The sequence below is a fragment of the Schistocerca piceifrons genome, chromosome 4, assembly GCF_021461385.2.
Source record: "Schistocerca piceifrons isolate TAMUIC-IGC-003096 chromosome 4, iqSchPice1.1, whole genome shotgun sequence".
In the NCBI taxonomy this organism is placed as follows: domain Eukaryota; kingdom Metazoa; phylum Arthropoda; class Insecta; order Orthoptera; family Acrididae; genus Schistocerca; species Schistocerca piceifrons.
In genome coordinates, this window is record NC_060141.1 from 524,732,036 (window position 1) to 524,750,061 (window position 18,026).

At 39.1% G+C, this 18,026-nt stretch overlaps 1 protein-coding gene across 2 annotated transcripts in view; it reads right to left on the bottom strand.

The window, feature by feature from the left end:
- The window catches only part of LOC124795094 (pyruvate dehydrogenase phosphatase regulatory subunit, mitochondrial), an 81,785-nt gene that overhangs the window by 45,468 nt on the left and 18,291 nt on the right, over nucleotides 1-18,026 (bottom strand). For both annotated transcript variants that reach the window (XM_047258926.1, XM_047258927.1), the window contains exons 4-6: nucleotides 9,072-9,235; nucleotides 8,659-8,895; nucleotides 39-149 (exon numbers count right to left, since the gene is read on the bottom strand). In XM_047258926.1, coding sequence (XP_047114882.1) covers nucleotides 39-149; nucleotides 8,659-8,895; nucleotides 9,072-9,235 — 512 coding nt within the window. The remainder of the gene's footprint in view (nucleotides 1-38; nucleotides 150-8,658; nucleotides 8,896-9,071; nucleotides 9,236-18,026) is intronic.

An 18,026-nucleotide genomic window follows, 5' to 3' on the forward strand; every position in this document is an offset into this window, starting at 1 on the left:
TAAAAAAATGAAATTGAATTATTGTGAATTATATTTACCAGGAATAACTCCATCTTCAAATGCTGGTTTGGCTACTGGCTCAAAACCACCTGCAAGCAGCCTTCCATCATTTTCTCTGAGATAAATGTGGCCATCTAAGTCTCGGACCACTGAAAAGGTAATAAAGTTCACAAAGTCCAAGGTAGAACACTCAGTTACACTAACTTGTGTAAGCAACTCCAAGATGTCTATGACACACAAGAGTAATTTTATTCAAATCTTGAAATTCTGCTGTGAAGGAGTTTGTTACTAAACAGGGAGGTTTAGACGGACATCATTACAGGTTTGTCCCTTTCTAGGTAACATATGGAAAAGATACAAACTCAACATTCCTTCACAATTTATGAGATCTTCAGATTGCTCACTGAAAATTTTACCATATAGGCCATTTTGTATAATATACAAGCAACATACACAGAAACATAACCAGATAAAACTGCCAGCTCTTTCATATTTAGTTTGAAAGTATCATATTAACTATTACAATTGTGTTTAATAATGTATTATAGATTTCCACAGTCCCCAACTATATTTTTTCATGCATGGTGGAACACGCATAGCATTATATTATTTCCTTTGAAGAGTGTTCACATTCATCTTATTAACAAGATGGAAAATAGCTCTTCAGCAATGCAGTTTATCTGCCCCTTTAACATGTTTACAGCATCTCTCCAAAGCAACATAATCTGCAGCCCTTACCTATTATATTTATTTTAAAGAATGTAAGGGTTTTCATGATGTAGATACATGGTAAAGGAGAAATGCCAGAGATTTTGAATAGAGTGGTACAGGAGTCTCTAGGTTTGCGTTCAAATGTTACTCTAATTGCCCTTTTTTACAGTTTGAAAGTGCTGATAGCTGCTTTAGAGTCTCCCCATAAAGTAACCCCATATTTAAGACAAGAATGAAAGTAGGCATTACATGTGTTTGTTATTGTTTTCTCACTGCAGCAGACTTTTAGTGAGCAAAGAAGGTAGCATTCTTGCTCAGTTTTCTGTTAAGGTATAGTGTGTTTATTTCATTTTATAATATGGCAATCAAGCAGTGTCTGTTTAAGGTCATTGCTGCAGCCTATATGCAATGTAACATGACTCTGATGTGGGTATATAAGCATCAACACACAAGCAAGGTATTAGTGTGGAATTTGTGTCTTTCCAATGTGTTTGTGGTAAATGCAGAAATGTGAACTATGGCGACGTTATTACCAAATGCATTCAAAACAGGACCAACATGCTGTTATTCTTTTCTTGGCTGCCAAATGACAAACAGTGGTAGACATCCATCTGACAATGAAGAAAGCATGTCTGTTGAAAACCATCATTGTGGAATGGTGCACCAAGTTCCATGCTGGACGCAATTCGACACAAGACATCAGCTGATCTGGGAGGCCAGTCTCATCTACTACAAATAAACTCATGTGTTAGACACTTGAGTAGCTGCACTATAGTCCTGATCTCTCCCCATAAAATCTCACACCTTCTGTCCTTTAAAAAAGACTTTGAAGGATTGACGATTCCTATGGGACAAAGATGTGCAGCAAACAGTTACAGACTTCTTCATGCAGCAGGACACAGTGTTTTACTAAACAGGTATCTTCATCCTAGTGCATCAGTGAGACCATTGCCTCAATGCTCACAATCATAATGATTTTGGACTGTAAAGCCTTCGATGGAAACATTTTGATCAACCGTTATAAATTGCTTTGCAGCCATTGGCATAAGAATTTGGTTTCCGTACTGTTACCCATTGGTTCATTATTGACAGAGACAAATAGAATGTACCCAGTTACTAATTTGTTTTGTGTCAGTGTTTACCGATTGCTATAATTCTTTTATACTTCCCCCTTTTAATAGAATAGTGGTATCATCTGCAAATGTGTTCATTTTATAAGCATCCACATTCAAGCTTGGATCATTTTTAAGAGAAGGGGCACCATTACTAGTCCTTGGTATACACTGTATTTAATTAGTCTGTATTTTGACAAGTGTTCATAAATAAGGGTTTAAGTTGATATTTGTGCGCTTCATGCATACTGCCTGCTTAAGATTTATTGGGAAGGAACTGATACAATTACTGGACAGACCTCAAATACTACTGATCTTATTTTCGATGGTGACAACAGTAGCCTTAAGAGCATGTTAGAACCTTATTTATGGTGTAGCAAACAAAGTTCCATTTCAGTCTGCTTTACCATAGATTTCTAATATAGCTGTTATGTCCTACAAAAACTAAAGTTGTGAATCACACAAATAAAAGTATCTGGGTCAGGAATAACACTGTATTTTTTACATATAAATTATAACTATTCTACAAGAAGGTAAAAATAGTGAACTTACTGCTGTCTTCATCAATTACTGTGAATAACCTAGGGGTTGATGTACGAAATGTAATTAATAGTTTTAGAGTATTGAGTGACAAATGCTAGAGGGCTTTCACCGTTAATCATAGTGGGAGACAAATGCCACTGTTATGAAATGATGAATATCGACTATTTCACCTCAGTTGGTAGAAGCATCAATGATCACCTTCAGTACAGTTTCAAAGGTAATCTGATAGCAGGCATTACTTCCGCTGGCCGCAGAGAAGCAAGCAACATCATCAGTTCATTATATATTCCCTCTCGCAGGGTATGATGGACCAAGCAGTGTCACATCAAAAACTTTTGTAAAAAGGTATTTGTGAACTTCTATCTGCAGCAGTGATTAATTTAATTAAAACTGGTACATTTCCAGAAACATGTAAAATTGGTAACCCAGCTATTAAGAAAGTGATAAATACTGAATGGAAAATTTCAGGCCAATTACCATTCTGCTGGTGCTCTGTAAGGTAATAGAAAAGTTGGTCTACAGTAAACTTTTTTTTTTTTTTTACAAACACAAACATAATTATTGAGAATGAAAATGGTTTCTTAAAAAATGAATCCACCAGTGTAACAGCTGCTTAAGATCCTTGAAGTGGTGACATGTCACAAGTATACTTGCAAAGTCTGACCTTGAAAAAGCTTTTAACTTTGTTAGTTTTACAGTATTATTAGATAAATCGTGAAACACTGGAATTAAATGTAATACCTATGAGCTGATTGTGGAATATTTGGATTAAAGGTAATACCTAAGAGCTGACTAAATGTTGCCTAACAAACAGGAAATAGTTTATAGTTCTAACAGACTCTAGTGTGTAAATAGCTCCACAGTTAATGCATTAGATTCTGAACTGGAGTTATTCCTCTTTCTTGTACAACTGGAAGAGTTGCAAACTGGAGTTCATGCAATGAGGCAGAGCCGGTAATTGTTGTCTGATGAAGTAATACATTTTTGATGTTGTGCATGGTGAGAAGTTTTATCTGCCAAAATTAGTTTTTTTTTCTAATGATTCGCTCTCATACAATATCATTGCTAGTTGTAACTGAAGAGATAACTTTACAATCCACAGTGTCCATAGGGTGTGGTTCAACGTAAGCGTGGCACCGATAATATCTGAAGGTGTCTCCAAATTTGAGACAGTGTCTTGGTGCCTAATCATTGATCATAAATAACTTGGCACATTTGCTGTTCATCACAAATGCCATGGCTGAAGAGAATCCACTTGGCAGTAGCAAACCATGTAGCCAGTTGCTCAAGGATGGCAGTTTGGGTAGTAGATTGAGGTGAATAGTACTGTTGTCAAAAATTCTGGTATGCCTGTGGCATCACAGCTGGTTAGAGAGCAATGATGAATGAACTCTTGTGATGTGGAAGTAAATCTCCCAAAAGTGATCATGCACTGCCCACCTGGATATGCTCCACATGGCAGTACAAATGGATTCAGCGAACTGTACCTTGTTTCCTTTATCCAGCTTGTTTAGCACTTCATGTTTAAAAGTTGGTACTGCTGTTACAGCAGATATTCCTTTTCTCAGACCATGCTGTAGATTGTTGAATAACTTATATCTGATGAAATATGCCTCAACTTGTTTTAATATTACTTCTCTAGCAATTGACCAAGTTTTGATGTTAATGATACTGGCTGTAGTTTTGTGTGTCAGTTTTTATTCCCTTCTTGTACACTGGTAGAAAGACAGTGATTTTCAAGAGGTCAGGCTCTGTGTATTTTTTGAGTACTGCAGTTTGTATTTCATTAAAAATAATTGTCTAATGTTCTTGACATTGATTTTTTGTAGAATCTTAGAACATGACCTGAGCTCAAACATAATGAGATATCTCATACAAAATGAGCTCCTCCATGCCCAACCAGCATCCAGCATCAACTCCAAAAACATCAATCATGCAGAACCCAGCTGACACTCATTTCACTTCAAATACCGAAAGCTTTGGATCAGGACTCTAAGGGAGATGCAGTATTTCTTGATTTCTGAAAAGCATTCAACTCAATAACACATCCACACTTATTATCAAAAGTATGATCATATGAGATATTGAGCGAAATTTGTGACTGGATTGATGAGCTTTCGGTAGGAAGGATACAGAATATTATATTGGATTGAGAGTTGTCGTCAAATGTACAAGTAACTTCAGGTGTGCCACAGGGAAGTGTGTTGGGAGCCTTGCTGTTCATGATGTACCGGGTGATCAAAAAGTCAGTATAAATTTGAAAACTTAATAAACCACGGAATAATGTAGATAGAGAGGTAAAAATTGACACACATGCTTGGAATGACATGGAGTTTTATTAGAACAAAAAAAAAAAAAAAAAAAAAAGTTCACAAAATGTCCGACAGATGTGTGTCGTTTGGTGATGATCGTGGCTCAGCCACCACTTTCGTCATGCTTGGCCTCCCAGGTCCCCAGACCTCAGTCCATGCGATTATTGGCTTTGGGGTTACCTGAAGTTGCAAGTGTATCGTGATCGACTGACATCTCTAGGGATGCTGAAAGACAACATCCGACGCCAATGCCTCACCATAACTCCGGACATGCTTTACAGTGCTGTTCACAACATTATTCCTCGACTACAGCTATTGTTGAGGAATGATAGTGGACACATTGAGCATTTCCTGTAAAAAACATCATCTTTGCTTTGTCTTACTTTGTTATGCTAATTATTGCTATTCTGATCAGATAAAGTGCCATCTGTAGGACATTTTTTGAACGTTTGTATTTTTTTTGGTTCTAATAAAACCAAATGTCATTCCAAGCATGTGTGTCAATTTGTACCTCTCTATCTACATTATTCCGTAATTTATTCAGTTTTCAAATTTATACTGACTTTTTGATCACCCGGTATATTAATGACCAAGCAGACAATATTAATAGCAACCTCAGACTTTTTGCAGATGATGCACTTATCTATAATGAAGTACTATTTGAAAGAACCTGCGTAAATATTCAGTCAGTTATTGATAAGATTGCAAAGAGGTGCAAAGATTGCCAACTTGTTTTAAATGGTCAGAAACATAAAACTGTGTATTACACAAAATGAAAAAAATGTGTTGTTCTATGACTGCAATATCAGTAAATGACAACTGGAATCTGTAAACTCATACAAATACCTGAGTGTAACACTTTGTAGGAATGTGAAATGGAATGATCACATAGGCTCTGTTGTGGGTAAAGCAGGTGGTAGATTTTGGTTTATTGATAGACTACTGGGAAAATGCAATCAGTTTACAAAGGAGATTCCTTACAAATCTCTTGTGTAACACATTCTACAATACTGCTCAACTGTGTGAGACCTGTGCCAAATAGGACTAACAGGCAATACTGAATGTATACAGAGACAGGCTGCACGAACGGTCACAGGTTTGTCTGACCCATGGGAGTGTGTCAGAGAGACACTGAAGAAACTGAACTGGCAGATTCTTGAAGATAGACATAAATTATCCTGAGGAAACCTATTTACAAATTTTCAAGAGCCAGCTTTAAATGATGACTCTAGGAATATACTACAACTCCCTATGTATTACTCCCATAGGCATCGTGAGAACAAGATTGGATTAATTACAGCATGCACAGAGGCATTTGAACAGTCATTCTTCCTGTGCTCCATACATGAATGGAATGGCAAGAAACCTTAATAACTGGTACAATGGGGCATACTGTTTGCCATGCTGTTCATAGTGGTTTGCAGAGTAAAGTTCTAGATGTAGTTTGCAAATTTTCATTTACATCTGTTGTTTTGTATACTGGTTACTACTTTTCATTTCCCCATGTCTTAAATTTATCATAATTAAATTGTCTTTTATGTATAAATATATCACTTTTTGTTGAGCCCACATTTCTTACATCAATTCCATGATAAGAGCTCTGCCATCAGATATGTAGTTTTCTTAAGTTGGTTATGTTTACTTTGTCCGTTTTCATGTTTGTGATCAATGCATGTCTGTGTAATTTAATAGGGTACTGATCCCAAATATAAAAAGAGTGGTTTACTCAGTCAGAGCTTTGTCACTAACCATAAACTCTAATCTATACCATCATAAAATGAGAACCAAAGAGAAATACCACACTGATATCCACAGGAAAGCATTATATGGGAAGAATTCACTGTTGAATGAAACAGATAGCAACTGTATTGTCCAGTGTTATTTTAAGTCTTTCAATCCTGAAGCTGCCAGTTTACATTGAAAATTTACTAACCAGTATTATTTTTACACCCCTGAAGATTACTATTAGTACTCGCATGTGGCACCCGCAGCCTACCGTATATACTCGAATCTAAACTGCACTCGAATCTAAGCCGCACCTGAAAAATGAGACTCGAAATCAAGGAAAAAAAAAAAATTCCCGAATCGAAGCCGCACCTGAAATTTGAGACTCGAAATTCAAGGGGAGAAACAAAGTTGGTCCATTGTAATATGAGACACAATTTAGGTCGAATGAATGACAATACAGCTACAGTAGCGTGGTTCGAGTCATAAATTTAGCAGTTACGCTTTACCAGGTAGCCATTGCTATGTGTCAGGCGCTCTGTCCATATTTATACGGGTACCGGTACCCTTCCTTTTTCACGTGCTTCATCTGGATTGAATTGATTGCTTATTTTTCTTTGATCTGATAACTGCCGGTCTCTTTGTTATAGGTGTTTACGTCACTCTAAGCTGAAAACGCATTATTGTACTGTGTCATGCATTGTTTGCCGCATTCTGATAATGAGTGTTTATGGCCTGTCGCCACTCGTGGCATGGCTTACTTTTGTGCGTGCTACAGCCGCCCTCCTTTTTTTTTTTTTTTAAGAGAGGATCAACAAGAACCAGATAATAGACTGTGTATGGTAGATGATGTTCTGAACGAGAGTTTAGCAAAAAATTTTCTCCGTTCATAAATCTTTGCACACGCTTCTTTAGTACATAACATTCTGCACAGAAATTAGAGTCATCTTAGATTTAAAAATCTAGTCAATTGCCGTGCTTTATTTCTGACTGTATCACTATTAGGCATAAGAATAATACGAATACGAACATGACATGATATGTACATTCTTCCGCGAATGCTGTTGTCTCATCTAGTTTCGTAGTTTATTAGGCAGACAGGATTTAAATAAGATATCAGCAAACACGAAACAATACATGGCAAAATATTTATATTCGTATTATTCTTATGATGAAGAGAATACTGCATGTGATTCACAATTCACAAAAGTTACTATTAGCAACCATATCTTCTCACAGGTAGGAAAAAATTCAGAACGTAGAGTTGGCCATATTGATAAACATCCCGAACAGTCTTGCCAGTCGGATTTTCGTAGTGCATTGCAAGACTGCTACATTCAAAGATGAAAAATACGGAATTTGTATTTACTTCGTTGGATAATGTATGAAAATGCAGTGGTCGAAACTCGGGGCGGAGAAAAAAGCTCGTTTTCCACCTTTTTTTAAAAAATTTATTTACTGGCGCAGAGGTTTTGGCGCCAGTATTTATCATTGTGACTGCAAAGCATGCCTGTGTAGTGCTACATATATTCGATGGCAGAAGTTAGTTGTGGCGGCACCTACCAACATTTTTCAGAACTTCCTCTTACGTTGCACTCGATTCTAAGCCGCAGGCGGTTTTTTGGATTTCAAAAATCGGAAAAAAAAGTGCGGCTTAGATTCGAGTAAATACAGTACTTAAATTACAGACACATGCATTGATTACATTCTCGCAAACATAACAAAGAAGAAAATAAACATAACAATCACAGAAAACTACATATCTGACTACAGAGCCCTTACTACGGAAACTGATGAAGGGATTGTAGATATAACAAAAAGTGATAGATTTATACATAAAACATAATTTAATTATGATAAACTTAAGAAGGCATTACAGAATGATAAATGGGAACCAGTATACAATGCAACTGATGTAAAAGGTAATTGGCACAACTAACTACAGCTATAAATCATAAAGATGAGAATTTCCCTCTTGAAATCATTGAACTGAGAGAGAACATGAAAGACTTTTATATACTCTTTAGTGAGACTAAATTTCAGTATTTTTTTTTTAACAAAATACAAACTACACAAAAAGTACACAGGTTCTTTGACTAACCTTACTACATGCAGAATAAAAATCTATGCAGGGAAAAAATATCTGACTGAATACTAAAAAAATTTTTGGTTTACTTGTTCTGCTGAATCTTAAGTCATAATTCATATAAAAAATTGGAAAACTTTTACAAGGCAGAATACATTGATTTACTCACCAGGCAACATTGGATCTAAGCCGGGGATGGGTTTTGTATGGAGGTAATAATGTTCACAAGCATGAAGTGGCACTTTGACATATGGTTCACTTTTCTTGCCTATGTGTCGTGCCCAGAAACCTCCTGCATTCACAAAGAAATCACAGTCTATCATTCCTCTGTTTGTTTCAACAGCAACAACCTTTCCATCCTGGTTAAGAACACCCTTCACAGAACAGCCTTCAAATACTTGGACTCCTGAAACACAAATTACAAATATTTTTGGAGCGTCTCATGCACATTGTAGATATTTTCACACAAAACTGTGTCTTGATAGAACAGTAGTAAAGTTTAACACAGGGGGTTGGGAGCTTGAAGTGGATATGTTATTTTATTCATTTGCTAAAAAAATTTGCTTATGTACAAAAACACACCGCCTTTTTTGGCAGCTTCTATCAGTGACAGACAAGTCTGATAAGAATCCGCAACACCATCACCAGGTATCCACAGCCCTCCAAGAATATCATGTATGGCTATAAATGGACACAATTCTCTTGCTTCTGCTGGAGATACAAGCTCACATTCTATCCCCCAGGGCCTGAAACAGAAGATTAATTTTGTAAAGAAAGAAATATGTCTATTCTCCCATATGTCAATTTTGTTATGTACTAATGAGTAACTCACAGCATGCATACAATTCATATTGTCTATGGAGGGATAAATAAATAACTTACATTGAATTATTTCTCAAAAATGTTAATAAAATGGTAAAGTAGGTGTACTGTCATTATGACCAAAGTATTTTCATTAATATGTGCTTCTTGTAGAAGCAATAGATGTAAATGTCATGACAGCATGCCTGATGCGACAGTTTTACTGCACGAACTGCAAAAATGTATTAAGTGATAAATGACATCCCTTTCACTATTTTGCAGGGCTTGTCAGCAAGAAAAAGTTTCATAAAGGTTTGAAATTATGTGTAAAGTTTGCTGCAAGTCACTACGTTCTGTCAGGCTCAAACACTGGATAGTGCACATAGTAGCTATACATTATGCGGCACATACGTTATTCAACAGATAATGTGGAAGTATGGAATAAACACACTGAAGATTGTATAAGCATTGTATTCATTACTTTTGAATCATATCATATAGGACATCTCAGCCAACAGGGTGTATACGTGGCCGAGGAAAAAAAATTCCCGGATTTTTTCCGTATTTACCGGTTAAAAATACACTTTCTCCCGGATGAAAATACACTTTTTGCGTGTTAAGTAACAGTATACTTTTCCTCGGAACTGTAAAACTTATTAATCCTTTCAATGGTTGTGGTTTTATACACCATCATAGAATTTCGCAACACTTTAGAAAACTAAACTCAGGGGGGAAAACCAGTTTTGGAAAGATGCCTGATGTGCAGCAACACGTACGCTGCGTATTTTCGTATTACGAAAGTATACATTGGAATTCCACCAAACATGTTACTTTCCGAAGGATTGCGATCGAGATTGTGATGCGCTTTTGTAAGCCGATCCTAGCTCATGTCAAGCGATCTCGCCAGCCGATGACAGCAGATATTCAGACCACAGGACACGCAATGTGGTCAGCCAATAGCAACATCACTGTTAATTAGCGCGAACACACAAGCAGGAAAAGTTAATGGTTTAAATTAATATACATAGTGTTGCTACAAGAAAAGAAAAGCTTTCACGTACCCTATAATATTGGCCTAGGCTTTCACACGTAATGTTGATCTTTTTCCGCATGTTACACTTCAAGATACATCACAGAAATGTGCCAGCAAATTTTTTAACAATGGTATAAATGTCTGATGAACTGGGTTTGAAAATATTCTAAATGGTCGTTCTCAAAGATTTGAATTTTGAATGAGAGTCAAACGCTCTGTGATTTAAGAAATTCATCGGACATTCGCGCACAGATTTCATCTTGTGTAAAAGGAAATTTGCTTTACTTGAAAGTAATGCTTTTCAAACAAACATTCGGAATATTTTCCCGTGACCTGTTAGATTCATTTCAGTAGTTGCGCCAGATGACAGGCGTCGCCGCACTTGCGCAGCTACAATGACGCAGGAAGCCCGTACGTTCGTACGTATAAAACATTAAAAGATCTTACATTATGTCATAAAAGAAACAAGACGTTAGAGGATACTCCAAGAGCATGGAAATTTTGTGAACCCTACTAAAATGCATAATTTGGCTTAAAGTGCACATTTGTATGCCCAGATTCAGATGTACCAGTACCGCATTATCTCATGTTTGGTTCTTTATTATGGCATAATGCCATATGTGCTAGACAATGAAAACATGCACTTGAAATGTAGCGAGCAGTTGAAACTAGGCAACAGTGTGGAATTAAACACTTTGTTTCAAATAAACTGACTGCCTCAGCAGAAAAGATTAATAAAAGTCAAATTCCTTTAACAAACCGACAAAGATAACTTCATTGTTCTGCAAGGCGATTAATGCTTGACTGTCAGAAAGGTAGAACAAAATAAAATCTGAAACTAATAACTTATTTTAGCCTTCCATAATTACGAGCATGTATTTTAATTCACTTGATATCTTCCAAGCACAGAAATCCGTTTTGTTTTCATTTGACATGAGAGCAATAAACGAAGAGGAAACAGCAAAATTACTTAACGTAAAGACGGGTCACATGGAGGCTACCACCTCCCCACTACAACTTAGACTGCTCTGTGCACCAGGTCTGGATCTACGATATTCCCGAACCGAGCCAATATTACATAGTGGCACTCCCCATCCTTCGAGCGTTTGAGGTACGACACCAAAAATTTAAAAGATCGACTTTTCAAAAATATCTACATATTGTAGCGCACGTCTTTCTGAAGTGTCTGATTCATAAAACATATATGATCGAGGCAACGTAAGACATGTTATTTGGTCGTAAGTGTGCCGAAGTGCAGTGCTATGCCTCTTCACACAGCGTTCTTCCATCGCACGCCTCTCTATTTCGCTCTGTGGAATTCAAACGTGTAATATTTTGTAATGGGTGCCATCAAACTGTATTCAAGACAGTGGAAATTGTCCTGTGGTGCCTCTCCTGCAGTCGGCCGGTTTGTCATCCTGCCCCACTTAAAAAAAAAATCTTGCAATTAATAGTGGATGGGATTATTTGTAACCGGGAGAACAAGAACTCTCCAGAAAATTTGCAATCTTTACTGCCTATTAGCTAATAACTTGCTGTTCTTTGTGACATAAAATTAAATACAGGATACATAAAACGAGACAAGCAAGGCAGTACACATTTATTCAATCCTTAAGTCCCAGCTTTTTTTCTCTCTCTAATCTTGCCACAGCTTTATATGGCGTACTTCCCTTTCTGGGAAAGAATCTATTACGCCATCAAAGTTCGTCAACATTTTGCTACATGAAAAAATGAAGTGTCGTTGTCTAATACCAGAAAAGCTGTTAATACAAATAGTACCCAAGACTGGTGTGGTTTCTCGATCTGATTACATGTATTTTGTCACTGTCTGCTCAATAAAACTAAATAGGCCTGCTTAATACTGCAGCAGTTGTTACACACACCAAATAAATGAGACTGTTTTGGCACAAATGGTCATTTTTATAACACGACACAATATGATTCAGGAAGTACCAATACCAAAAGCCCATTAGGCCTACTACAAGCAAACGTTTCATGTTAGGAAATAATTTCACATTTCATTCATACTTGGCTCTGAGCACTATGGGACTTAACTTCTGAGGCCATCAGTCCCCTTCATTCATACTCTCTAGCTTCTGAAGCATGAGATCGAAAAGTAGTAGTATGTAATTTTTATATAAATTTGGAATCGTCATATACTTCCATAATTTGTGACAGTCTCCATTTCTTCTCCTTCCTCGTTCTAACAAACAATCTTGTCATCACTAATTCTGTAACTATTCCTGCCAGTGTCAAAATTTATTCTCTGGTTTACTTCACTAACCCTGCCACAATCACCAGTTTAGTTATCCCGCATTTGTTCTCCGGTTAGGAGATATTAAGTGCTCGTACAACGCGTTTTCCGTGCTACTCCCAGAATAGAACTTTAGCGGCTGCTAGCCGGGGACTGTAATGTACCGGTCTGGCCAAAAATTTTCTGTCAAAATTTCATTTTCTTGGATACACGGAGAAGACAACACGTAATCTTAGTTGCCTGTTATTCCTGTTAGTCGTTTATTTCCACTCTGGAAGCCCAAATCTATGGAATTCGCTAGTAATTATAACAATGCTGATGATTTACAAACCCAGTCAACCACATAAAACAGCGATTGTCATTCACCCTTTCAGCTTTATTCGCTCAGCTCGTATAGACCCGTCCCCTTTTGTCTGCAGTATTTTTCTAGATGCGATGGGGGTTCCCCTGGCAGAGACATCACGTACACTATGCACGCATTCAAAAATCAATTTACGATTCATTCAGAAATCAACTTAGAATTTGATCAAAAAAAGTTCAAAAACCAACAGGGGTGCGTCGAAAATCATATGAGTAATTGATAGACCAACGTGTGCTGGATGCTAGGCCCTTTGTGAAACAAGGTCTTTTTCCTCAATGATATGAATTTGGTGCCCCCCCCCCCCCCCCCCCTGAAACTGACGCCCGGGACAGATAGTTACCACGGTTTGCCCCCACTCCCTTGTTTCGGGCCTGTTGCGCATACATGAATCTGCCAGCTTAGGTGCACCAGTAAAATTTTTCCGGATATCATCTGGCTGCTTGCTGCTATTGCTTATACAGCTATCTGCCACACCTCTATAGCCAGAAGCGGGATAAGGTACTACTCATACGCAACTCAACTGCACATGCGCATAAACTCACCCACAACCGCTCAAACGAATCTAATGTAAACAGTTGTGATGTCACGCTCATCGGAGGCAATTTGTTGTTATAAAACATTGCATAGTCTTCCTAAAGCCTTGACACATTTTGATGTTGGCAGACGCTTGTATGAGCACTGTGTTTTGTTCCTGTACATGGCACATTTCCTTTGCAACTTAGGTTTTATTTTTGTTTTTTCTCTCGTTCGTGTTTTATTGCTGCAGTATTATTCTGCAGTAGTGAGATACAGTAATATTCTTTATTAGAGTATTGGTTCTTACTAGTCAAAGTTTCAAAAATGTAGCCAAAAACTAAAACAATGAAAAATTCCCGGAATTCTAAAAAATTCCCAGGTTTTTCCCGGTTTTCTCCTGGATGAAAAAATTCCCGGGTTTTTCCCGGATCTCCCGGGTCGTATACACCCTGGCCAAGAAAAGCACTTTCACAAATATGATAAACTTCAAAAGTCAAAGAGTAAACAGCTTTCTCAAAGAGTAAATATTTTTCCCTAATTCAGGTAATATTTCTTCATATCAGTAAGTTTCTTGGCTTATACACTTTTTAAAGTAACCTACATTCTTTCTCAGGGTTCAAGCTATCTTCTTGTCAGATTCCATTGAAACGGTTCTGTGGGTTAGTAATAATATATTTTGCCCACCCAGTTAGCCGTGCAGTCTAACACATGGCTTTTTGGTTTGGGAAGGAGCGACTGGTCCCCGGCACAAATCAGTCTGGCAGACTTGTGTTGAGGTCCGGTGAGCCGGCCAGTCTGTGCAGTCTGTGGATGGTTTTTAGGCAGTTTTCCATCTGCCTCAATGAATGCGGGCTGGTTCTCCTTATTCCGCCTCAGCTACACTAAGTCGGCGATTGCTGCGCAAACAAGTTCTCCACGTACGCGTACACCACCATTACTCTACCATGCAAACATAGGGGTTACACTCGTCTAGTGTGAGACGTTCCCGGGGAGGGGGAGTGGAAAGGGGGGGGGGGGGGCACTGGGGCCGAACCACACAATAACCCTGAAAGAGTGATTCGGCATGGGGTGGTAGAGGGGTGAAGTGGACTGCGGTGGCCATCGTGGGGTTGTGGACCACTGCAGCTGTGGTGGGGGACAGAGCCTCTCCATTGTTTCTAGGCCCCCGGTTAACATGCAATACAATAATATATTTAAATGTGTGTGTGTATATATATATATATATATATATATATATATATATATATATATATATATAATTTTACATCTAAAAACAAAGATGATGTAACTTACCAAACGAAAGTGCTGGCAGGTCGATAGACACACAAACATACACACAAAATTCAAGCTTTCGCAACAAACGGTTGCTTAATCAGGAAAGAGGGAAGGAGAGGGAAGGAGAGGGAAGGAGAGGGAAGGAGAGGGAAGCAGAGGGAAGCAGAGGGAAAGAGAGGGAAAGACAAAAGGATGTGTGTGTGTGTGTGTGTGTGTGTGTGTGTGTGTGTGTGTGTGTGTGTGTGTGTGTGTGTGTGTGTGCGCGCGAGTACGAGTGTATACCTGTCCTTTTTTCCCCCTAGGGTAAGTCTTTCCGCTCCCGGGATTGGAATGACTCCTTACCCTCTACCTTAAAACCCACATCCTTTCGTCTTTCCCTCTCCTTCCCTCTTTCCTGATGAAGCAACCGTTTGTTGCGAAAGCTTGAATTTTGTGTGTATGTTTGTGTTTGTTTGTGTGTCTATCGACCTGCCAGCACTTTCGTTTGGTAAGTCACATCATCTTTGTTTTAGATATATTTTTCCCACGTGGAATGTTTCCCTCTATTATATTTATATAATTTTACAGGTATATTCAATGGTAGTCTGCAGCACGTGGTCTCGAGGTAGCGTTTTCGCTTCCCAAGTATGGGGTCCTGGGTTCAATTGCCAGTGGGGTCAAGGATTTTCACCTGCCTCGAGATTACTGGATGTTGTTGAGTCGTCTTCATCATCATCATTCATCCTCATTATGGTCAGAGGAATGCAACGGCAAACCACCTCCATTAGGACCTAGCCTAGTACGGCGGTGCGGGTCTCCCACATCGTTCCCCTATGCTGTATCAAGAAGCATGGGACTTCATTTCCATTCCATTCATTGGTATATGTGCACACCGCCAGCTGAATTAGTCATGAATACAATTAGTAATAAAGAAGCAATACATTAAAACCCTATGCCTGGTGCGAAATAAACAGCAAAAAATGTAGTATGTGAAAATTTTTTTCCTTTCATCATCATGTTGGGTGTCAGTGAGAAAAAATGATGTAAATGTTTGAAATTATGTGTAAAGTTTATTGCAAGCCATTAAGTGCTCCCATTCCCAAATAGTAGATTAATAAAATCTGGGTATTCATGTGTTGTGGCCTACACTTCTTTTTCACCCCCACCTTAACCCCCAGCCCTTTGATAGCTAGGTGCTTCTTGCCCCCACAGTATTCTTTCCAGACAGTACGTAATATGTCTATAAAGTTTTGTGGAAATCAGTCCTGTGATTTCGGGGGTGTGGAACATATATAAATACACATATTTTTTTTTACTATTTATGAATATCTGTTTCCCATGATCCAGTTTTTATTAACTAAAGCTTATATGGTGCCATTAACTATGTTCATGATGTCTATGAAAACCCATTAAAAATCCGGTTTTACAGATTTATTATTTGTGTAGATTGTACAGAGGTTCACTGCTAATGACATGGGGGCGGGGGGGGGGGGGGGGGGGCGGGAGAGAGAGAAGAGCACTGTGGGGAGGGAGAACAGAGTGAACAGGGAAAGGAGCAGGGAAAGTTGGGTTGGTGCATTGGCATAGGGTGGCACACAAAGAAGGTGACAGGACAAATGGCGTGGAAACAGTCGGGAGGTGGATGTGGGGACAGTATGTTACCATAGATTGAGAGCAGGATAATTCTGGGAAAGAAGAATATGTTGTAAGGATTACTCCCATCTGCACAATGCACAATGGCAGGTTGTGGAGTGGAGCATCCAGATGACTCAGGTAGTGAGGCAGCCTTGAAATCAAGAATGTTTATTCAGCTGAATGTTGTGCCACATAAATACAGCAGTGTTTGTATACGGCATGGCTGCTTTTGCAGACGGCCCAGCCTCTGATGGGGAAGGATAAGCCTGTGACAGGGTTGGTATAAAAAGTGCTGGGTGGGTGGATTGGGCAAGCCTTGCACCTGGGTCTTCAACAGGGATACAATCCCTGTGGGAAGTGATTGGGATTGGTATAGGGGTGGACTAGGATGTTGTGGAGATTGGTTGGGTGACAGAATACTACATTAAGAGGGCAGGATCTTCGGTAGGATGTCCCTCATACAAGGACATGATCATAGGTAATCAAAACTGTGGCAAAGGATGTAGAATGGTTGATACTGTCTGGGGTGCCATTGGGTGATGAAGCGGGGTACTCCTTTGTGGCAGGTTCTTGGGGTTAATGGGAGGATTGGGCATGTGAGGAAAATGGCATGGGAGATCTGTTTGCGGACTAGATCTGTGGAGTAGTGCCTGTCTGTGAAGGCCTTGGTCAGACCCTCAGCATACTGAGCATGGAAGTTCTTGTCACTGCAAATATGTTGTCCCGCTGGTTGCCAGGTTCTCTGGCAGGGATTTTTTGTTGGGATGATAGCTGTCGAATGAAGGGATGAAGATAGGGTGTCGTGGCCCAGAGTTAGGCCAATAAAGCTGAAGGAGACTAACAACTTGGCATCATAGCAGGCTAGGGAGGTCTCCTGTGGATGGACCATAAACAGGTTGGCATAAGAGAGTGCCATGCAGCTGCACATGGCTGAGCCACAACTTGTTTTTGTACCTTCCCTTCAAAGCAGAAGTAGTTGAAAGTTAGGATAAAGTTAGTAGGAAGTATGAGGAATGAGGTAGTGAGTATGGAATCTGAAGGACTTTGGGAAAGGTAGTGTTCAGTAACAATAAGGCCATGGCCATGAAGGATGTTGGTGTATTGGAAGGTGGCATCAACAGTGACAGTGGCTCCATACACACCTCTGTTCACATTAAAACCGCCAACAGTGCCTGCATTTCAACATCTCTGATGGCTTGATACACACCTCTAACCACATTAAACCCTCCAATCACCATCAGTACCGGCATTTCGACAGCTGTCATCCCTTACACATCAAGAAATCCCTCCTATATAGCCCAACCACCTGTGGATGGCCTATCTGCAGTGACAACTTGTCACCAATACTTTCGTTGACAGGCACTATACCCAAGACCTAATCCCCAAACAGATCTACTCTGCCATTTCCCCTCACAGTCCCGATACTTTCACCACCTGCTAGAACCAGCCAGAAAAGAGTGCTCCTTTCATCATCCAATATCGTCCCAGACTGGAACAACTGGATCAACAGGGCTTTTATTGTCTCTCACCATGTTTACTTTGTTGTCAGTTGGTTTATCTGAGGGAGGGGACCAAACAGCAATGCCATCAGTCCCATTGGATTACGGAAGGATAGGGAAGGAAGTCAACCATGCACTTTCAAAGGAAGCATCCCAGATATCATCATGCCCTGAAATGAGGGAC